General features: G+C 50.9%; 3 protein-coding genes across 3 annotated transcripts; 2 read left to right on the top strand and 1 right to left on the bottom strand.

Annotated features, from left to right (window-relative positions):
* The first annotated feature begins 34 nt into the window (after positions 1-34).
* Positions 35-3,641, top strand: RhoGDI (rho GDP-dissociation inhibitor). The gene is made up of 4 exons (XM_003748614.2): positions 35-101; positions 1,693-1,936; positions 2,767-2,971; positions 3,098-3,641. The coding sequence occupies exons 2-4, from the start codon at positions 1,739-1,741 to the stop codon at positions 3,292-3,294; spliced, it is 600 nt and encodes a 199-aa protein (XP_003748662.1). The 5' UTR covers positions 35-101; positions 1,693-1,738; the 3' UTR covers positions 3,295-3,641.
* Positions 3,642-5,297: 1,656 nt separating this feature from the next.
* LOC100905746 (thyroid receptor-interacting protein 11) lies at positions 5,298-9,433 on the bottom strand. The gene is made up of 8 exons (XM_029112934.1): positions 9,334-9,433; positions 9,192-9,226; positions 7,358-9,075; positions 6,905-7,181; positions 6,485-6,733; positions 5,996-6,249; positions 5,709-5,898; positions 5,298-5,609 (listed from the first exon to the last, which is right to left on the bottom strand). The coding sequence occupies exons 1-8, from the start codon at positions 9,431-9,433 to the stop codon at positions 5,316-5,318; spliced, it is 3,117 nt and encodes a 1,038-aa protein (XP_028968767.1). The 3' UTR covers positions 5,298-5,315.
* A 2,591-nt stretch (positions 9,434-12,024) lies between these two features.
* On the top strand, positions 12,025-18,750 carry SCAP (SREBP cleavage activating protein). The gene is made up of 11 exons (XM_018641493.1): positions 12,025-12,149; positions 14,088-14,409; positions 14,544-14,645; positions 14,799-14,873; positions 15,103-15,443; positions 15,573-15,766; positions 15,897-16,064; positions 16,170-16,521; positions 16,627-16,901; positions 17,009-17,163; positions 17,308-18,750. Exons 2-11 carry the CDS (start codon positions 14,176-14,178, stop codon positions 18,553-18,555), a joined length of 3,144 nt encoding a protein of 1,047 aa, XP_018497009.1. The 5' UTR covers positions 12,025-12,149; positions 14,088-14,175; the 3' UTR covers positions 18,556-18,750.
* Positions 18,751-23,088: the final 4,338 nt, after the last annotated feature.

The raw sequence follows: 23,088 nt of genomic DNA, 5'->3' as shown, positions 1-23,088 counted from the left end.
CATATTTGAAAATTGTAATAAGAAGGCTCTACTCAACTCGCCACAACAACTCGACGGTGCTCTGTGAAGTTTCCTCGGATTGCGACGCAGGACACTATCGGGTGAGTGCGCGAAAAAAATCGCGGACTCTCGTCTCGATCCCGAGTCGACGGTTTTTCCGCGTTGAAATTCTGTTTACAGCGTTACGTCACTCCAGGGTTTGCTCGCACCGGTTATAGCCTGTTGCTTAATGCATGGTACCCAAGTTCAAGTTCTCTGTGATCCGTAGTCGGAATTGCGTAACTACGTCTGTTGGTCCATGGGGAGTACTTTCAGAAGAATGCCCGCGCCGACATGCCTATCGACGGAGCCCTTCTAAATTTAGATTGGGGTGTGGTGTGCGCTGCTCGAGTTTATTTTGAGATGTGCCAATCACCCCTGAGTGTGTGAGTGTGAGCCTTCGTCTCGCAGGCTCAGACGGAAGCTTCATTTGAAGTAGGAGCGATCCTCGCTGCACTACCCGGCGCGAATTCTCGTCCTCATAACTGTGAGTGTGTCGTCATGAGTCACGGTTAGGATTGCGTGTTTCGAGCGTGACTGTTGCGTTGCTGCGTAAAACCCGCTGTCCGAATCGTCAGTCGTTGGGAAGCCGCCCCGCTTGGATTTATGGATTCTCGCTCGAACGGGAATGTCCCTCGCCGATCCCCTTGGGGAACCGGTTTGTCGATCATCTCCGCTCCTCAGCTGGACCGGAATTCGGAATGTGAAGGAGCTTTTCGTTCTTGTCGTGAAATAGAACCGACCGAGAAGACGCAGAAGGTGTACGATGGAGCCGATCTCGGCTCTTGAGCTCCTCCTCCTGCGTCAGCTTTCGAGCGGCGTTATCCTTCCGCGCTGAATGAGATCGCGAAGGCTCGTAGAGGAAACAAAACTGTTTACGTAAAACCTTAAATGCCCAGTAACTCGCGCGAACGGTTCTTCCCGGAACTCTAGATGATCTAGATTCGATCGAGTCGCTCTCTGAGCTACCGTCAGACCATCGAAGTCATTCGGTTGACACCCTCGCCGGGTGGGCAGATTGTATGACACCTCGTCGTTTAGTCGAGCAGCCAGCGTGTCCTGGCTCTCCGTCTCACCGCCAGGCTGTTCTACTCTCAGCTCGTCAGTCATAGAGCTACTCGGGCAGGAACTAGCCGGTACTCGCTCGCTCATCCAGTTGGCCGTATCCACAGTTCATGCGTCGTGCCGCCTAATGCCAATACTGTCGTTATATGTAGATATCCGGGCTCATTATAGAAGTCAGGCCTCATGGCTTACGTCGAGCGATCGAATTCATGGCAGGGCGGGTAGGGTTTCTGTTCGACAGTGACGAAGCTGAACAATGTAACATCCTTCGAGAGGATCCCCGAATCGATCGCTTTAGCCCCGTTCGAGCCGCTTGAGCTTCCGACTGCTCGGCGGCTTCAGCTCAGCAATGTGACGGAAAGTAGCCGAGGAAGACTGATTAGTTTTAATTAAGCTGACTACTGGTCCCAGAATGATCGGTCCGACTCCGTCTGATGCCACTAATTCCGAGCGAGACAGTGGAATCTCATGGGCTCCTCGCCCACATCTGGATGGGGAAGAAATGGGTGTCGAACTGCCACGCTGCAAGCAACTCATGCCTTGGGCTAGGAGCTCAACTGATAAGGCTCATTTCTCTTCACGTTGCAGATCTTGGAGCCCCGTTCTACCGTATCGATTTATCGCCGCTCCAACCATGGCCGGAGGCGACGCCGAAACTCCTGTTATTGAGCATGAGGAGGAATCTACCTACAAACCACCTGCACAAAAGACATTGAAGGACATCGTCGAAGCTGACAAAGAAGACGAGAGTCTACTTAAGTACAAACAGGCCTTGTTAGGTCAGGCGCTGACAGGAGAGCAGATCATTGTTGAGCCGGAAAACCCAAAAAATGTGAGTTATTTCGGGACGCTTGACGTACCTATGCAGAGCAGTATTCTCGCCGTCAGAAGGTATCATATGGTAGCTTGAGCGAATGCGCCTAATGCTTTGAAGGCAATTACCTCATTCTCCTAGCGGGGACGCTCGATCGATAAATGTATTCCTCTCCCGATGAGGCGCGGCGTCTTTTTTGGGTGGTCCCCGTCGTGCTGTCAACAGACTCTGTCGACGGCTACCAAATGGGCTTTTTTGAAACGATGTTCGGGTTCCGCTTGGTTTCCGCCGACTGAGCTCAGTGACGTCATTCCGAACTGGGAAGCCCTTGATCGGGTCGACACTTCGCATGCTTCTCGCACAGAATCGAAGCCGAGCAGTCGTGAGAGATGAGTGCCAGATAGGTGTAACAGATCCCGGCTCGTGCCTTAGGCGAGTCAATCGATCTCGAGACTCGGCGTTTTCAAATCTTTGGAAACCGTCCAAATCTGCCTGAAGCCAGAAACGATCAACAGCTTTAAGCCACGCAGCTCTCTATCTGACACCGGATCCCGGGCTACCCATCCAAGCTACCTTGCGTTATTGACCTCTTAGATAATCTTTCCGGAAGCTCGGTAATGCCGGGCAGGTCGAATCCTCATTTATTGGGCCCTGCACCCTCCATATGCTGTCTGTGTAAGATGTGGGAGATTCATCAATGCTCGTGTCCTCGGACTTCTTAGAAATCACGACTTTCGAGTCTTGAAAGAAAGAATTACGAAGGTTCGCTGCGTGGTGCAGCGGATGATCCCCCTATCCGACCGAGAGGGATTCCCGTGAATCCAGCATTTATTCCGATGAACTTGCAGGTGATCGTTAAGCAGCTCGCTCTGGTCGTCGAGGGCCGTCCGGATGTGGTGCTCGATCTCACAACCGAACTCAAGGATTTGAAAAAGAAAACTTTCACCGTCAAAGAAGGAATCCTATACCAGATCCGCATCGATTTCTTTGTCCAACGAGAAATTGTGACCGGTTTGAAGTACGTGCAGAAGATCACGCGACTTGGAGCACAAGGTAAGGCGATAGATTCCCTCCTGCTGTCACCCTAATTCTCCCGTGAAAAGGATTGGGGGCTCCCGATTCTCCTTATCGTCATCGGAGAACACATATTAATGTTTCTCTTAACCGGAATACTCACAGTGGAGAAAATCAGCCAAATGGTCGGCAGTTACGCTCCGAAACAAGAACTCCAGTCGTATACGACACCTAAGGAAGAAATGCCGTCCGGGATGCTTGCCCGGGGAACTTACGGAGTGAAGTCACTCTTCACCGACGACGATCAACTCGAACATCTCAAGTGGGAGTGGAGCTTCGAGATCAAGAAGGACTGGGACTAGAGATGAGCGCGGCCTATCTTTTATTATTATTATTATTACTGAGTGAGGGCTGCCTTGTGCCAGGTAAAGAAAAATGAAGGTCAGAAAACGAATATTCTCGCAGGAGACGGAGAAGAGATACAGAATACCTTCGCAGACTTCCCACCATATGTCGATTTGTTATTCCCAAGCCGAGCGCCACACGGAGGCGTTTAGCCGGGCTCCTCGAATGGAGAGAGTTGCGTTGGCTCCGCAGTACAAAGAGGAAAAGCTCCCCCACACTTTTCTCGTTCCCTTCCCGAACGGTGATGAATTATGATTTCCATTCCGAAATTAGTGAATAAATCGGCTGTTTAGTTTTTGTCGAACAACCTGCGAGCGCCCTGTGTGCCAAAATGCTTTCTCGACTCTCGCTTTCGAACGTGAGCATTTTGAGGCTCTTATATATCAGACCCGATTGCCTTCTCCCTACGATTCCGGAGATGCTCGATGCGGACCAACGGAAAGTACATTCAGGGGTAATGCCTCCCGGAGCGATCAGCAATCAGTGCCAACAACGTATAGCGCGACTCCCTGAACTGTCGGTTCCCTTCGAACCTGAAGTAATTCACGGATCACACTCAACCTAATCGAGAAGCCTACATCGGCGCCGCATGAAGGAATATCTTCCTAGATGTTACACCTAAAGTTCAAACCTCACTCGGACGACCGAGCTCGCATCTTACACGCTCGCCGTGTTTCCAGTTCGGGAGCGGACCAGTACAGTATTCGCAGATAATTTCTCGGAGGCAAAATTCAAGTCGGATGCAAAATACTATCCCCTATGTCGAGTAATGATCGTCAGCCCCCAAGTGCTCGACGTGTCTTCCCCTCATCCCAGCAATAATTAATTTTTCATGGACCGTGCACAACATACGAGCACTCAAACCTGTCAGTGTATTTGTACGGTTTCCGACTCGTCCATGCGGAAATCGGCTTAAGTTCCTTGGCACGTACAAAAAGAAAGAGAGAAAACTAAAGATATCGGAATGTTCTCGAAGCCCAGCTCACCTGAGGTGAGCAGAAACTTTACCCGATAGGTTCTACTTATGAGCGTATATACAGTCTATTTGACCTACAACGATGTAAAACCTAAGGATCGATGAAATTATGCAGGCAGCGAATTGGCAGCACAAAGTCATCGAATCCGTGTTCGGGATTGCTGTGACTCGCCCTCTATTGTACCGTCGGCGAGCCATCATCATCATACGTTTACCCGCGAAATGATCGAATTCTCGGAAATGTTCGCTCGGAGATCCTCGAGACCGTCACGGACAAAGAAATACATATAGTGATTCAAGAATCGACGTAAGACTCCTCAATCACATAGATAGGCACGGGAAATCGCTTCCTCTGGCTCTATGTAGATCTCCAGCAGATCCATCTTCGTCTCAGCAGCGTTTCACGTGTACGCCCCGGGCCAATGCCGCGGTGGACCGATCTCTCTATCAAGCACTGGGAGTCGTTCGGTCCACTCCCCGGATGCCATCTCGGAAATTGTGGCGGAGTTCTTGACCAAAACCTCCCATTCATCGCAATCCCGCGTGGACCTCTTCCAGGAGAGCTTCCAGAGTCTTTTCGAGACTACTCACCAAGCTACGGAGAGATACGCCTGACTCCCAATAAGCTGAACCCCGCAGTGAAAAGTGCCAGCCTCGAAACGGAGAGTCCATTCCTAGGCCCCTTCGTTTATTGTAATTATCTAATATACGCTTTTCTAATTTACATTCGAATACCTCGGACAGGCACAAGAACACAACTGAATGCCACCGTTTCAGAGGACGTGCCCTCTCCCCGATCGAGAGTGCTCTCGATAATAATTCAGAAACCAAGTCAAACGTCAACGGCAAACTACGATGCGAAGCTCCTCCGCTCCATTGCGCTCGTTCCAGCAGCTGTAACAACGGGGTCACCCCCGACGCCATTATGAACGGGATCCGCTCAATGTCCGACTGATCTCGTCCGCTCGATTTTTTCTCCCTTGAGTGCATCGGCCGCGCAATTCAAGACGGCGCGTTCGGCTGCGACAAAAGTTCTCGGAGGGCTTCAGGTTCCGAGGTCGTTGAAGCTTGGCTGCTGGTGGACGAGGGGGCGATTGGTGATGTCGGTAGATGGTTGAATAACGGGTTGTCTGGCCGGAACGGCGAGGCGCTCTGCTGGCGTTGGAGGTGTTCAGGGGGACACGAAGAGGAGGAAACTTTGCGTAAGCGATCCGAGGCCGCCTCTGTGGGTAGCTTCAGGGGCGTCGACGGAGTGGACTCTTTTTCGATGTAGGCAATCAGCTGATTCGTGAAGGACTAGGAAGAATAATAAAATGAGTGTTAGCAAGGAACCGGGTCAATATCCGGGGCTCGGACACCCTCGAATCCTGATAAGAACCCGGAGGTTGTACCCACGTCGTTGGCGTCCTGACTCGCTGGTGGAGAGCTCCCAAAGATACCAAAAAGTCCCCTGGGCCCACTCGAGGATATTCGACGGTTTTCGTCCTCCGAGAACTCGAGATACCCGGTGATGCATCGCATGACGTCCGCCTTTTTATCGGGCGCGGCGGTGAAATATCCAAGTAACATGTTCTTGATGAGTTGCCTATGGGAAAATATTACATAATTTAAGAGTGTATCGGCTGGGATTTACCGAATCGAGACTTATCCGACTTATCCCGAGAAGTCCGAGTCCAACTCACTTGTCGACGCGATCGTCGGTGCCACCGGATTTCCGGCATTTCTCCAAGGCCCTCTGAAGCTCTTGCTCCTTCTCGTTCAATTTCAGCTGTATTCTGCTCAGAGCCGTGTTCTTGTCCTGGAGCTGCTGGCTCAGCTTCGACGTGGCCTTGACGGTCTCACTCATGTTATTCAGTGTCTCGTCTTTGGCGTTGAGAGCGGCCTCCAATTCGATTATACGATCGCTCAGTTTCTTCAGTTCGGATTCGGTGTGCTTCTGCGAGAGGAAAAGAATCGCCTTGGAATCACCCGTTGAGCTATGACCGCGATTCATCTTGCACTCCTCCTGCGCGACTCGACCAAAACGTATGGAATACAGCGGGGGGCGGCCTGTCTGCGCATTGCGGAACTCTGATGCGACCGACAAGACCGAAAACGCCATAGGCGAGAAAGCGTTTACATATTCGTTTGCTGATGAACCACAAGCGTATCTCCCAAGCGAATGAGCTCACCCTCATGGACTTCGTCCCGTTATCTTTCTCTGTTTGCATGTGTTCTAGGACAAGCTGAAGACTCGCCAGACTGACGGCACTTTGTTGAATTTGATCCTCCAGCGTAGAGACCTGATCCAAGGCCTCGTCCCTTTGGCTTAAAGCTTGGACCAACTCCGCTTCGAGCATCTCGGCTCTTTGAGAGGCTTGCGCTGTTATCGCCTGCGCCGAAGAATCGGTACTTCGTGCGCTTTCCTCGAGGACGGTTAGCTGCAATCCCAGAGACATGCGTTAGCTCGCTCATCGTGCGGTTATAAGGCATGCCCATATCCATTAACTCAGAGTGTCCTCAAAATAATAAAGGCGTTTCACAGTACACTAGGAGCGCAACGATTGTGCCTAAGATGCATGCTGAGCACGAATTTGTGTCATTCAACGAACCCTTTGCTGAAGTGCCTTCGTCCGTTGCTCGGACGAGACGGCTTCTCTGGTATACGTCTCTTCGACTTCGACAAGATGAGTCGTGAGCCTCTGGATTTCTAGTTTCATTTTCGTTTCGTTGTCGAGGAGTCTCTGGATTCTTTGACGAAGTTCATTGTTTTCCTCGTTTTTGTGCGCGAGCGTTCGAGAGATATTCTGGATCTCGTTCTCTAAGTTTGAGATCTGGAAATCAACGATTTTGAGCTCTGAGATCATGATCGGGAGCAGCGAGGGAGGGCTCGGGAAACAAATGGAAGTCCGCCTGAAAAAACACTGAGCCGATGTTTTACCTTATTTTGATACGGTGAAACATCAATCGATGGTGATTCAACTCTCTGCTGCATCAGCTGTTCCGTCTGCTGCTCCAGCAATCCCTTCTGGTGCTCTAGCAAGTCTCTCTGTTGCTGGAGTTGCAGCTCCGAACTCTCCTGTTCTTCCCTGACTCTTTGCTGATATTCCGCGAGCTGTTGCTCCCACTTAGTCCGAGCTAGTTTCTCATCGCTGATGGCTTGCATCAACACACCGAGTTTCGACTGGAGCTCGGCATTCTCCCGAGCCTTCTCGTTGAGAACGGTCAGCATCTGCTTCTTCTCATTCGCCAACTGCTCCAAACTCTGATCGCGGGATACTTTCACGATTTTCATAGCCTCAGCCTCCTGCTGCAAGCTGGTGATCTGGGCCAAGAGCTGCTGCTTATAATTCTCGGCCGTCTCCAACTCGTTGACAACACTGTCTCTACTATGCCGGAGGAGATCGAGCTCCTGCTCGCTGGTCTCCAATCGCTGTTTGAGCGACGCGATCTCCTCCGCAGTAGCGGCCTCGGCGGGAGGGGTCAAGCCTCGACTGGGGGAGCCCTCGAGATTGATAATTTTCATCTGGCACTCGATCAATTCTTTCTTCGACTTGTCAAGCTCGGCTCGGAGTTCTTGGATTCCACATTCCTGGTTCCGGATCTGCTCGCGGAGACGACCGCATTCGGCTGCATCTCCACTGTTTTGATCCTTGAGTTCTGAGATATACAACTTCAGGTTTTGATTTTCCTCCAGGAGAGCTTGTCTGGCATTCTCGCTCCGTAGAGCCTCGGACCTCATCTCTGCGAGAGCCTCCTCCGCCCGCGATTTGGTCTCTGCGACCAGTTTCTCCGCTTCGGCTCTCGCGTTATCCTTGAATGACTCGAACTCAGATTCGATAATTCGTCTAGACTCTCTCTCCTTCTCCAACAGGGCTTCCAACTCAGTTACGCGAGAAGAATCCACTGTCGTTTCCGAGTTCTTGCTGAGCTCGGCGATTTGAGCTTCGAGTTCGGCTTGACTCCTCATCGTTCTCTCGATCTTGGTTGACAGGGACGATTTATCGTCCGTGGCTTTCTTCAATTGACTTCGTACTTGCCTCAGTTCGCCCTCAACCTCGGACAGTCGCTGGAGCTCGTTCTCGAGGGCTGATTTTTCCGCCAAGATAGCCTTCCGTTGATCTTCCATCTGCTCGAGGCTTTCTGCGACAGAAACAGTCCTCTCCTCGAACCTCTGAACTTTTGAAGACAGCTGCTTCAGACCTTCACGAGCTTCTTCGATTCTCCCGGCGCTGAGATCACTTTCGCCCAGAAGCGTCGAAACTACGTCTTTACAAAAACCCTCATAGTCGTACCCGGGTTGCGCCGCGGGCTCGGCTGGAGCCTGAGCTGGGACTCCAGCTGAGCCCCGCGACTCCAGTTCGTTCTCGAGCATTTCATTCTCCTCCTGCATGGCATCGAGTTTGTTCTTCAGCAGAACGTTCTCGTGCTTCAAGCTGTCGATTTCGATCTTCAATTCTGTCACGGACGACAGTTGTCGTTGAGCTTCGTCCAGAGACTTCTGCAGCTCGACGACCTCATGAGAGCTCTCATCGAGCTTCTGTTTGGTGCTCCCTCCGTCGCCCCAATCGTCGTCCCAATTGTCTTCGAGATCGACTTCGTGATCGGCGGCTGGGGCACCGCCTTTCCGCAGAACGTTGAGTTCTGCTTCGGCTCGTTGAAGTTTGGCCTGAAGTTCGTCCCTGATAAAAATCATCTCACTTCGCTCTTCCTGATACTGCGAATCGAGCTGCAGCAGAGAATCCTGGAGCCGAGATCGCTCTTCCAGGAGAGCCTTGACGTCCTGCGGGATAGAGGCGAGAAGTTGGAAGCGTGACTAATATTTTCCCCGCCCGCTAGGAGCTGTATACATGGAAGTCGGCAAAGAAAAACAGATGATGATATCAAGCCAGTACTCACGATGGGTGCGTCAGATGGCAACGCATTCCCAGGCGCTGCAATCGAGGATATACCGTTAGGTCCTGCTCCATCTGTCAGGGTTTCTACGACAAACACTTTTCGACATCGTTATCAAACAGCGAGACAATTTCGCTCAACTCACTCGGATTGCCATCTTGGTCGAGACCGTGCGCAAAATTCTGAATTTGAGACGTGAGCTGATTGATCCACGACATGTTTCCGTCCTGTAATGGAACATTCATCCTGTATGTCGGGAGACTGTCCGGGATCGAATGGGAAAGTTTCGCCGTGAACACGGGCAAAGCAGTGCAGTAGCTCATCTTCAGCATGCTCGCGGGACTTCGGGGCTGCCAAACCGGCAGAACTACGTGTCAGGGAGGCAACTAGTTTGGGAAAGTGTTCCACTGCGCAAGGTCATAAATTTCGAGCCTCGATCCATCGAGAGTTGATATCAGTGTTCGGCTCCACACCCCTTTTTAGACCTAAAGAGTTTCGGGCTCCCGGAGGAAAAAACTTACCTTCTCCGTATCTCTAGAACGGGAGAATTCCCCACGAATGTCGCATGACAGCTCTGGCGTGCACAGTGAACAGAGACGACTATCAGCACACCGCGACGGAGTCCACGCACACGTCACTCTCCCACCTTCAATAATACGATCAGACCACGACTATTCTCGGCGGAAAGGAGACCATATGAACGGGGACCAGCTAAGATTATTAGTATGCTCTCTCTCTGTGTTCGGTGTTGCTCATACATGCCAGATACGCGACGCACGAGAAGCAGACGACGGCGGAGACTGACTCTCCCGTGTAGGCAGCAGCACCACACACTGGCTTTCGGCTTTCTGGCCCGCATTCCGACGGCGCGAGAGTATCCCCCTATAGCATGCATATGCTGGGGAGAGGCAACATTTCCTGAATCAATTGGTGCTAATGGGATTGATAGATGGCACTTTTGTTTCGAATTTGGGTTTAGAGGAGGAACACTGAGTGTTCCGCGACTCCTCCCCGTTCGACTCGGATTGAGCTAGGCTCGGAGCGGAGGTAGCGAATTGCCCGTTTGGGGCCTCGAAGAATTTGATTCGACAGGCCGCAGGGATCAGACGCGCCCCATGCTCTTCCTTCAGACATTTCGGAAGCGTGGAGATCCGGAGTTCGGAGGAGCGTTTCCGACTTCCTGCGGAACCGTTGGAAGCCAAGGAAGCCGTATGGTGAGGATATACTTGGATTCGTGAGCGCGCACTCGTGAGCTGACTCCGCAGTATGATGATTTTGTCAGTGACTTCCAATGCTGGCCTTTCTGCGGCGATCACATCATATTCTCCCAGTATCAAGTCAATCGAGCGCTAGAGAGACGCTTCTAACAGTGCCGATGTCGACTCAGTCGGAGTTTCCGTGGCTCGAGAGAGATTTGAATCTCGAATGCAATATGGCTCCTCCGCGCTTTGCCTCTTTTGCATGAATATGAGATTCCCGTTGGTCCTAAACCCGTGCATATACGGGCTGGGGTGGATAATCGCACCCTGAGGTGGTCGACGATACAGGATTCTCAGAAGCCTACCTGGTTTCTTGATAATTAGATCTCGGGGTCTGGAATCGAGTGAGTTATCCCCGGCTGAATACTTCAATCGATCCATGATGCTTCGAGATGGAAGCCCTCGGCGCGGATTTCCACATTTAACCTATTATCACTTCCACATTAGCTTCGGGCTCTCGATGCTGAGTCTCCTTCTCGATCGGGCTCGGCTACATGTGGAAATCCGGAATATTCAATTTTGGATATTCCAGATTTCTTTCCTGGGAAACCGAGAAGGAGAGGTGTACCATTACCTGGAAGAATCAGCTCGAGGGCTCCAGGAACAGTGATTTTTAGAGCTAGCTAGCTAGCTTTCCTCGCTGGATGAGGCGGAGGCCATCGCTTCCATCATCTCGAGCATCTTGAATTTGATTGAAACTCCTCTATTTACAGAGGTACTCTAATATACGTATGTATGTGCTTCTAATAGTGACTCCGCGAGCGAGTTGGCGAATGCGTTCTCGCCTACGGAGAATTCTGCTGCTTCCACTGGTTCAGAAATCAAGGACGCACGGGATGAAGTCGGTTGGATTCAGAGGTTTTCGTGGTGACTCGTCTCGACTAGTCTTCGGTCGGTCTAACATCAGCATCAAGATGTCAGAATCTTCTCAGAGGTTTCAGAATTCTGTCAAGCTCCACCTTTGGCGACAAGTCCGACTCGACTCGGAATGAGCTACCTGAGATCGCTACCTGTTCGCTGCTCGAAAGTCTGCTCTCAATGAAGCAGAGATCATCATCTTCGCAGATTCTGATTCTTTCCGGTCTGCTACCGGGGTAGGGGTGGTAGGTATAGGCAATCGTGTTCCTCGGAGACGAATAACAGAACCCTTTCCCTAGGGACCCCCTCCGTGGAGCGGTACATCCATTCGCTCATCCAGCGTTGTCCCGTACCGACTCCTTTGTCACCGCCTTCCGGTGGCGGCCCTTTCCGAAGATCCTACGTCGTCCAGTCTGAGCCCATACGGTATCACGCATAACCGAAACGACACGGGACACAGCATGGGCCTTCTATGCGTGTCTGGGATTGAGGGAATTCTTCGGACTGATCAATGTTCAGCTTTGAGATTTCAGAGCGATTATCTTGAATCAGTGGCAATGCTTATGTTTTGATTCCGCCATCGTTGTGTGATTCATAATTGTTAATGAAATTGTGTGTGTCGTCCCTACCGACGCCTCAGTGTCGTCCATCACCTCCGCTCTCTACAGTCGCTGCTGCACTCCGACTGCAAATAGCAGAAGCAGTCACAGCAGCCGCTTGAGCACCGTCTCAACATTCATAGGCAGCGCATCGGCAGCAGCATCAAAACGGAGGAGAATAAACGTAGAGATAGATAAATCGTGTGTGGCAGCGTGTCGTTCGTTTCCTAGTCGGGGCAAGTGAAGTAAGTAACGATATGCACATTGTGTGCCCTTTGGTAGATGTTGCAGCGCGACATGAGTGCTCTAGAAACGTTCAATCGCTCACGGAACTACCTGGAACGGGACGGAATCGAGACTGTGGATAAACGCTATTCGACGACTACCGTCTCCGCTCGAACCTGTTGCAGAGAATGCCGGGATGCGCGCGGACTTCCTTCCGCTCTGAGCTGTTGTTTCCCCTTGCGGATCAACCCGGCAACGTCGGCTCAAGTCTAGTTCTAGAGAATGACGACTCTCGAGTTCCTCGGCGCCTCCGTGAGATCTAAACGTCGATAGCGGTCTGACGTTTGATGATGTTCGAATCCGGAGGCTCCGAATGCGGTTGCAGATAGTGATCTGGATATGTAATATTCTACTTCCAGAAACCTGTGAAGTGTACTGCCTAAAAATTCATCCCTTAGAGTTCACGAATTCGCCCGCCGTTCGTGAGTCCCATGGTGACTCTCGAATGGCGGTTTTGAAGTACGACTTGTCATCCTTCTATCGAGCTACCTCGACGACAGCAGTGGCGGAGGCGGCAGTGACACCAACAACGTCGTCATAGACAGACACATATTTAGAGTTGGAAACTCCGCTTCTGCGTTATGAGATATTCGGTCGGTACTCAGCGTGGAGTCTGCACTGGAACATTCGGAATTGCAAACAGATCGGTGGCAGAGCCATACATAGTGTCCCCATCCGACCGAGTCATTACGTCGTTATAATCCGGAATCGAGCTTTAGGGAATCAATTTTTCGATCTGATCTCGATCCGCGGATAATTTGAGCGGCAGATAAGACAAGTATTCGATTGTCCCTCGGTTCCCGTAAGAGTCGGAGCTAAAACACGCTCGTGATGTCTGTGCGCGAATGACTTCGTCGACTGCTCGAAGGGGACAGAGCCAAAGGGAGGAGGAAGACGCCAAATTAGGTGATTCAAGAATAGTTTCACGTATCGGATAATTGATATCTATGGAAGGGGACGCACTTTCGGCATAGTGCTCGTGTTCGCACGATTTGTGATTTGTCGGTAGAGGTTCCCACCACTCGGTGTATCGTATCGCTCGGGCACGAGATTAGATACTGTCGATTTTTGGTGCGTTCTGGTGCTGAAAAAAACTTGTCGGCGGTGTTTTGTCGAGAGAGTCCTAACTATGAACTCCAAGTTCGCTCTCTGTGCTTTTGAGTTCGATGAAGTTGGTGTTTTGGGACCCCTTCATGTTCTTCCGAGGGCAATCTGATACCATTGTGAAGGACTCGAAGAGGCCGTGAAGAATTGTCCAATATTAGCGACCGACTGCGACATCCGAGAAGATCGTGATAGGAGCTATATAGAGACCCGAGGTTCCCCAGAAATGTGCTGAATACGGGTCCGTTTTTCGTTATCGAGGATTCGTATCTCGAATTTTCTAAACATGATCTCACCTGTCAAGCATCATGATCCGTCCGATTTGGTCAGACTTCCATGCGTCAAACAAACGTCATTTGGAATCGAATGATCTGATCTCCAAGCCCGCTATCCGAAATCATCGAGGGACTCTCAGAATATATCCGCGTTGAAACTCTCTCTCGAAGCTCAATACGATCAGATGGATATTCAGATTCGATTGATTTCCGTTGACCAATCCCCGCCTTATTCTCGTGGTATAGAGGAAGGCACAGGGAACGCGAAAGGAAAATGTCTCACGAGCGATCTTCATCGATCAAATCCGATTCGCGCTGCGCTTAGATCCCAGTATGAAAATCGTAATCTCCGGGAAGATACGGCGATCTACTGGAAGAAACGTCCCTGGCCGTCACCTTCAGGCTCACTCCTTAAGCGAATCGTTGCTCGGCTGATAGGTCTAGGTACCGACCTCGAATAGTTCAACTAGCGATCCCGAGTTTATATCTAAGCATGCTTTGCTGTTCTTCTCCTTTCAGCTCAAACCGTGAGCCTGCGTTATACGAGGCCGCGACCGATGGTAGCTAAGGACCACGGTGGCTGTAGGCCCCGCACCCCTCGCTGGTGATGATCTCTGAGGGCAACATCTTCCCTTCGCGGATATCCCGCTGGTACTACCGGCATGGATTGCGATGTGCGTCGCATCCACATCGGTTTTTAGCTTTTACGGCTCTGCTTGTCTTGATCTGCGGTTATCCACTGTGGCGTCTGAGTACGACGGGTAGTCACCACTTCGACGAAGGAGGATCGGATCCTGCTCCAGAATGGTTTCGGGGACCTCCTCTGGCATTTGTACAGCAGGTTATTATAGTTCCAATCTTCAGCCAGGCGAGCTGCCTCGCAGTGAGATCATGAGTTGAAATGACATTTCGAATAATTATCCTTCGGAGAGCGTCTCGCGATCGAACGTCTGAAGTTTTCTTCGCGAATTGCAGATAATTGTTCGTAGCGCCGTTTACCCATGGGATTCGGAGGACACCAATTTAGCGGATGCCTTCCGGGCGCCTTTGTATACATCATTCAAAGTTTCGGAGATCGTGAGTGCAGGGTGCCCTCGCGAGTTTTTAGTCGAGGAGTCCGAATATGAATATTCTGGGTGATAAGAACGAGGGCAAGAAAGCCGAGACTGTCCCCCTGTTAGCGTGCGGAAAAGTTCACGGTATCGGTCTCACGTAAGATTTCCGCTTCAGGTGACCAATCATCAGTGTTCGAGCACATCCAATAATACTCAGAGACGAATTTCGCTTCACGATCTTTGCCTGCAGGTTAGTCGAATTTCCGTGCCTCATTCCGGGCAGAAAAAGCAAGGCTGGTGGCCCGTTGCTTGGGTGATTGCACCGGTGTCTGCTATCTGGCTGTCGTAGCCCCTGGCTATCAGCCGCTTGCCGACATTGCTCACGCTTTTCTTCTCCGTATGGACACGTCGCGGACCCTCTGGCGATTCTAGTTTTTCGACAAAGATAGGTGATCCCTGCTGCCTGGCCGTCTTTTCAGGTTCAAGAGAGCTCTTCCGGCTCGTCGGGTCTCCTGCCGCAGTACTCCTGTCTGGTGGTCTCGCCTGCGCTGATCTGGCACCGAGACCCACAGCGATTCCTCCAAGATGCTCATATCTTCGACAGTTTGTTCGGTCTGAGAGAAACCAAAGAACTCTTCTTCGGCCTGCCTTGGAGAGAAACGGGTCTAAGGAAAAGTTCCGATAAGAACCAACATCGGGTCCTGAGCTATGCCGTTTCGCTGCTGCTCGAAAAATATGACCGGAATTACATAAGCTCTCTGGAGAACGCTCTGGCGAAGCAATTTCCGCTCAGCCGCGTGAACAACAGCAACAGCACGAGGTAAATAACGAGAATATCTCCGGGAAATCGACTCCATCCCTCAGGAACTCTCAATAATGCTCTCTCCCTTCATCCCAAATTTCGCATTGTGGAAATAAGAATTCATATTTTCTCAATTTTCACTTCAAGGTCGACCCACAACAGTCATCTGCATTTCCGTTACGTGCATCATCTCGCAGAATTCCTTCCATTGACGGTCGTGTACATGACAATGACTTTTTACGTTTATTTCTCGCTGAGTAAAGTAGCGCTCCTACGGAGTAAATTCCTCTTGGCGTCTGCCACTGTCGGCAATGTGATACTTTCGACTATTATCGCCATCGGTGAGTTAGTCCTTCAAGCAGCCAGACCCTGAAAGTCTGGGTATCAATTTTTTTTTTAATAAGCATCGACTTCCCGGCTGTGGAGGGGGTAGCTCGTTCGCATCTGTTGTACGAGTTCGGCTCTCCCCAGGAATATGTTTGTGGATTCGGTTGAACCCGACGCTGAACGGCAATCCCTTGGTGAGTCCAAGGGCGAGTCCTTGCGTCGCATCTGAAATCTTGCCCTACCTTCTTGTGATCATCGGGCTCGAGAACAGTCTGTGCATAACAAACTCTGTGGTCAACTGCACCCCCAGAGGTAAGTCCGACTCCTTCAAATCCGATGAACAGGTTCGGAAAGTCGAAAATATCCATCATGTCCGGAATTCACAGACGGGGGTCCTGAACTTTTCTCTGATTCCAGGGGCAAAAATACATCTAGCGCAAGGATTGTCCCGAGAAGGATGGTCCATAGTGAAAACACTGCTCACGGAACTGTCGGTGTTGACCGTGGCATTTTTCACGTTCGTGCCCTCGATCCAGGAATTTTGTCTGTATGCCCTAATCGGCGTCGTCACGGACTATGTCTTGCAACACGTTTTTTTCGCAACTCTCTTGTCACTGGACCTACAGAGGAAGGAGAAAGACGATGAGCGCACTCTCGTCCCTAACCCGCGGAACCACAATCGAATGGCTAGGGTCTTCGCAGGGCCCACGCAGAGCAGCGTTCTTGACAAAGTACCCCGCAGGTTGCAGTTATTGTACATCTGGACGCGGTGAGTACCGAAATATCGGAATTCGTGCTTTCAGTCCTCTCTGAACAGCGTTGAGGGTTGGCTGACTCCCCGGTCCGATACTTAATTTCGGCCGGACGATTTCAGGTTCCGTTTCGTCCAACGGAGTTTGATGGCCGTCATGATAGTCTGGATCGTCCTGCTCGTCCAACATTCTGGAATCATAGAGTCATTCCGGCCCTTACCTCACAACTTCACCTCAAACCTCAACCTAATGAGTGTCCAGGACATCAAAGACAAGCTCAGTCTGACGCTACCGAAGGAGTTCTTCAAAAGATTCGAGGGCCTGCACCAAGATCGGGAGGCCGATCAACCCTTCAGCGAATTCGCTGCGTTGCGCAATCAAAAGAGCTCCTGGAAGGGTGAGTCTCTATCCGAAACCGCTATGGAGTCACTGAGAGAAATCAGCCGAGCGACCGAGGTCGTTGAGCTTCTGATTGAATTCAATTCGATTTTTCTCGGTCCGCAGATCTACCGACTTTGCACTGGACAGCGTTGTTCGGTTTCTACAATATGTCCTTATGGGGTCGATATATAACGGTTCTGCCGGAGATCCACGTCGCCATCCCGATCGCGCGAACAGAAGCGGTCAAGTTCAGGCATCACGAGGACACCTCATTCCAAGTGAGTAAACGAATTTTCTCGAATCAGTGAATACGCCGAACATTTCGATGCGATCTGAAAAAAGGGTTATTGGGAGTGCCGAGGGGAGCCATTCCAGCGGGGAATTCTCCTGCGAGCGACGCTGAAATCATTCTTCCGTTCCAGTTCTACCCGGAATGGTCGCTCCTGCCGGAACCGAACGAGTCACTGGAGGCCCTAGCCCGGCCTCTGTTTATTATACTCCTTGTACCCACATTTTTGTTCATTCTGTATTTGTTGATAGTTCTGTATCGTTGTGTGTGTACTCGAAACTACGCTCAATGGCGAGCCCAATGGCATACCAGAGGCTTCGAAAGCGCGATGGTGTCACCGGACGACGTCAAAGCCGGTCCGCTATTCCACGAGACATTTCCGCTCCGACTCAGCGGGCATTCGCTGCCGATAACCGAGATCGCCTGCAGCGAATACAAAAATCTGGTCGTGTCGGCAAGCGTCGACGGAGAAATACGCGTCTGGGACGGGACCAATGGGGGCTGTTTGCAGGTCATCAAGAACCATGACGACGACAGGGTATGGGCCATGACCTGTTACGGGAACTGGCTCATTATCTCAGCAGTTCGAGGGGGTTCAGGGAGGCTGGAGCTGTGGCATGCTCTCGAGAGCAAAAAATATTCGACTGTGGATTGCGATAGTCCCGTCACCTCGATCGCGACTCAAGGCAGACTAATCATGGCGGCTTCGATGTCAGGGCAGCTTTCGTCGTTCGTTGTCGATATGGACAAGCACCGAAAAACGTGTCTGGCCATCAATGGAGGGGTAACGGCCCACAGTAACCCAGTGACAGCTCTGTGTTTCCCCGAGGGTTCACATGTTCTCACAGGGTCGCTCGATCGATTGGTGAAAGTATTCTCGGCCGACGAGCTAGCGTGCGTGTACACGTTGCACGGGCACGGGGGCGCCATCTCGGGACTGTGTGCTGATGAGCGTCAAGCGGTTTCGGCTTGCCTTCACGGCATGCTCTGCTTGTGGGATCTGCTCACCGGGACATGTATCTACTCATTGAATGCTCACAAGGGCTCTATATCCTCAGTTCGCATAAGTGCACTGTATGTAATCAGCTGCTCGGAGACCGAAGGACGTTTCCGCGTATGGGAACGAACTCAAGGTCATCTGCTCCACTCGCGGCAGGTCCGTTGCCGGCAGATGGAACTCCTGTCCGATGACGTTCTGGTCACCTGCGCCGATGACATTCTACTGTGGGACGTGCATTGCGCCGAACAAATCCAAATGGTGCAACTGAGTGGCGAGGTGGGAATCCGGGTGTTGAGGAAAGCTCATGGTAACCTCATTTGCGACTCGGGTCATGATCTCTGCGTAGTTTTCTTCCCGGCGTTGACCAACAAAATGGAGTGATCAACCCCACTAGCCGTAGCGGATAGCAGGGTAACCGACGGTGTATGTACATCACTCACTCACTCACGTCTGTACTGTGTATACTGTTGCGATATGACGAGACCGAGCGTGCTTGTGCAATAATTATTGAATTTTTAAATTGACGTTGAACTTCTCCGAGGGCCCCCGGCTGCTTTCCCCGCTGGAGATGTTGTCATTCTCTGGGAGCGAAACTTTCGATTGTACCGAAGGCTCTGGCAGTCTCGAATGGTCCTCACGCTAGCTAAGTCAAAAAAGAAAGCTTCGAACTCAACAGATGTGACGAAGTAAGCCGCTGCACTTCCATTCACTGTGTATACTTGTACCAGATATACAAATGTTTGTAAATACAGTCTCGGAAAGCTCATGGTTCAGATTAAATATATACTTTGGTATCAGAATAAATATCGAGGCTAAGCTTATTGCAGTCGTGCAGGTTTTCGCCATCTTATCGGACTGTCCTGTCCATCCATGGCGTTCCCTTATGGAGAGAGAGAAGTCGATGCTGAGCAACTCGGAAAGTCACGATCCCGGGGAAAAAGTCATTTTTCTTCTCCCGTGGGGATGCATGGAGCTACGAGTCGGTGCGAAATGGATCGGAGCATTCCACATTGTCGAAGTGTTTGTTCCTGATGGGAGATGGATCTTCGAAGATTTGACGAAATATCACAGAATCTCTCCCTCTGAGTGAAATCGTCCTCTCGATCTTCGAAATCTTCAGTTTGAAGCATAGTGGTCCTCGATAGAGATGGGATCCTTGAAGTGACCTCTATTCGATATGGGGGCCAAAGGGCTTCTGCTGGAATATTCCTCCGCCGCGCCGAAAACCGTCTCCTCTTGGTGATTCGTGCTCCTAATACCACTATTCGCGTGCAGTAAACGACTATAAGTCTCTGATGTTTCCGGAGATTCCTCTGACGAGGATCTCCTCCAGATTGAAGAAACGGAAGTAGATGGAGCCATTCGCAACGCCTCGAATCAATGTCCTATTCAATATCTTGCGGGTTGTTCCCCGTCGTCGCGATGTCTTGATTAAAGGGATGGTTCATCATGAGGAGAACGGAAAGTTGATCCTGGATCTGGGACTGTGACGCTTCGGAGCACCAGGTCCCTCCAAAGATTTTTCAAGTTAAGGTCGACTTCCTCCTATTTTCCCAGAAAACTCATGCTGAGTTCAGGCTCATTATACCGGGTTTCGCCACGGCGGAGTTCGATTTGGACCTTTCCGGTCTTGGCACATTCGTCTGTGTCGCAGGATTTCTGCAGAAACGACGCCGGCGGGACGATCGGAGCTCGACGAGATCAATCGGCAAACGTTTCCGTCCGGCTCATCTTCTACGGCCCGAATCGAGAATATCAGTTGATTTCATTCTGATCGTGTCTCCCATACTCTCCCAGCTGAACTTTGGTATTTGATTGACGATTTGTCTCGGGCTCCGGATTTCCCCCTATGTCGCTCGTAGAAGTTCTCCGAGATTGTCTATTCCGCTCTCCGGATGTCTCAAACAGCAAGAGACGATTGGCGAAACGATGAACACGGATTTAACCATCTCATCAACCGCATCCTACGCTAATATTCACTTGTCATTCTCCGTGAGATTAAATGGTGATTCTGTTGTAGATTCGACGATTTAGAGAGAAGTAGTAGGTATATGAATATGTATCGCCCGCGCATCAAGGGAACGTCGAATCTACGCAAGTTTTACCGAAAAGTCTCGTGGTCGAAGGAATGAACTCAATCATCTAATTAGATCATTACCTGTTCCATAGGAACCTTGCGTTGGGATCTCGCGTCGCTGTAGTCAATCGAACGGAGCAGCTACAAAATGAGTCGGGGCTCAGCAATGGTGCAGGTCGAAAGAGAGAGTGAGGCAGAGCAGAAAACTTTCCTGATTCCTCTGGTCGGGACTATTCGACCAGTGGTAGTGAACGTACTCGCCGGAACTTATCCATATGAATGCCCGTCACTAAGGTTGAAGATATTAACGCTAAGAGAAAGCTTGCTCTTCAAAAAATGATTACGCAGACCGTACCGAGCAGCGAGCTTCTGGACGAAAATCGATCAAGAGGATGATTCTTGGACCCGCCAACTTCAGACACCGTCCTGTCGCTCCCGCCGGCTCGGAGAAGTCCTTTTCAGATGTTCCGCGACGGATCCGTAAGGAAAACTCGCTCTCTATCATGGGCATTGTTAGTATCACCAGGGAATATCGGAGGAATTCAGTCCCGAGAGACTCGACATCTGCGTGATTCTGCTTGACGAATCCTCTCGTTCTGCGACAGTGTACATTGTGCATGTGATTCGAGCCGGGGAAATTTCGCTCTTTGGCAGCCGAGCACTCAGTTGAGTTTACCGCCCCGAAAGCTCCGTTCATGACCTTTGGAGCTGTTGAATTCCGACTCGGCATTCGAGAGTCGTCCTAGCTTTGCTCGTTGTTGATTCCGTTGCATAGTCGACTCGATCCCGGCTCAGACCTACCTGCCAGATGGATTTCAAACTCTTCTTTGCCGCTCACGCGACGATTGAGGCCCCCGGTAGCACCTCCGTGGGCTCGTTCGGTGCAAATGTTATCCTTGCCTACAGCGACCGCCGATGCAGACTTCGAATGGTTTCTGATCGGGAGACAAGGTAATGATATTATGCACAATGTTTGATGAGCCGGAGTATTCAGAGTGTAGTGACTTCCCAGCCTCCAGGTGTATCTCGGCCGTCGAGCTTCTTGCGAGACATGCTACATGGAAGACTTTGGCTACACTGAGCGACCTCGCTCCGAACAGGGGGGTTCCCGGACCAAAAACCCAGATTATGTTGACTGAGTCCTTTATGTTTGAACTTTTCTCGACAGCCGTTGAACGAACGCTGCGATTCGGATCGACAATGCCCCAGTCACTGAGCTGCTCTTGGGAACAGGATGAAGCTCGATTCGTCCCGCCACAAATCGACAATCTCTCGTATCCCTGAAGCGACGACGTTTTCTCTGTTATTTTCGCCCAGCTGAGATGCTGCGATTCATACGGGTCGCCTAGGAATTCGACTTGGGTAATTCTTCTCCGCTCCCAGTCTCCAACAAAATTCTATCCAGATTGGGTGAGAGTCACTAAGCAGAACTCCAAGATCGAGATACTACAGTTCTCCCCAGGAGGCTCGTCCTTAATTCTGCAAGACTCTACCAATCCTCCTCTGATCGAGGAGAATCGAGACCTGCTGATCTGGATCATCCGAGCGGAGAATCTGATACTACTGCAAGGCATAAGACAGCGGAGTGCGACCCTCGCAGAACTTGGAATTCTCAGCGCGTGCCGACAAATAAGCTTTCGAGGACGGTTGGACCACGGGATACGCAGGGAGGCATCATGGAATTGGCAGCTCATCAGTGTCACGTTTTCTTGAGCCGAATTCGTCCTTGACGTGCATTCTGCTCGTCACGGATATCAGTGGAAATCGCTGATACATTTAATGAATCTGAAAGTGAATGAGCCTTACGACACACGTCACAACCTTCGATGCCGCAGGCGACATCCCAGACGCATGTTCCCGAGCATTCGGAATGGACTGCGATATTCCCGCCAGCAGTTGACCTAAGACAAGTCTGCATGGGAAAACATTCAGAAAGAGTTCACGAGGGACAATGGAAGAAGAGAGTTTCGATGATTTCCATGATTGTGACCCGATGCTAAAACTTTCGACAGAACGAGAATTGAGCAGATCAAGACTCGAATCTTTCGATCGGGTATGCGGGAAATTTCTGCTAGCTTCTTCTCCCTTTTCCTTCGAGCAGCTCCGATAGTTTCTCTTCCGGTACTGTGCCCGGATCTTGCTGCGGGGATTGAATTGAACACATTTCAGATTACAATAATTGATACTACAGACACAAATCGGAGATCGGGAACTCAGAGACGTCTCGGCCCAGCGGGTGGCTTCGTCGACTTTCTCTATCTCAGCCTGATAGACAATGGTCCGTCCATAAGCCGTCCGATCCGAACCGAGAAACCATTCCCGGAGACCTGGAAGATCTCAAGCATGCGTGAGCAGATTGAGATGGAAAACGTATGCGGGTGGGTCAAGGCCGGCACCTGCATGCTCCGCTGAGAGCCAGGATCGCGGAATTGGCCCCCGAACGTTCCACGGAATGGAATGCGCATAGGCAAGTGGCGAGGGCGACACGTTGAGCACTCGAGTATGATGAATTGTATGCTCGCAAAAATCGCTATTAATTCCCACCAACGATGATTCGTTGAGGAAATTGGCGAGCTACGGCGAGTACGGCGCGACTTGATTTCAAGATATCAGCTTCCGTTTCCGGCCTTGAAGACTTTGCTTCTCAGATTTCGTTCCCACCGAGCAATCGAGGACTCTGATCGCGACATCTTAATATTATTCCTTTCCCTACCCCCGGATCACAGCGAGCAAACCCACTCTGTCGGGGTCTCATAGATACGCCACTGTTCAGGATGTCGGTCTAAAGTCTTCCGAATATTTATATGTGAACGGAGTCATCGACGGAGATCTTGAGA

Source organism: Galendromus occidentalis, unplaced genomic scaffold (genome assembly GCF_000255335.2).
Source record: "Galendromus occidentalis unplaced genomic scaffold, Mocc_1.1 scf7180000077539, whole genome shotgun sequence".
In the NCBI taxonomy this organism is placed as follows: Eukaryota; Metazoa; Arthropoda; class Arachnida; order Mesostigmata; family Phytoseiidae; genus Galendromus; species Galendromus occidentalis.
This window is presented reverse-complemented; position numbering and strand designations above follow the sequence as displayed.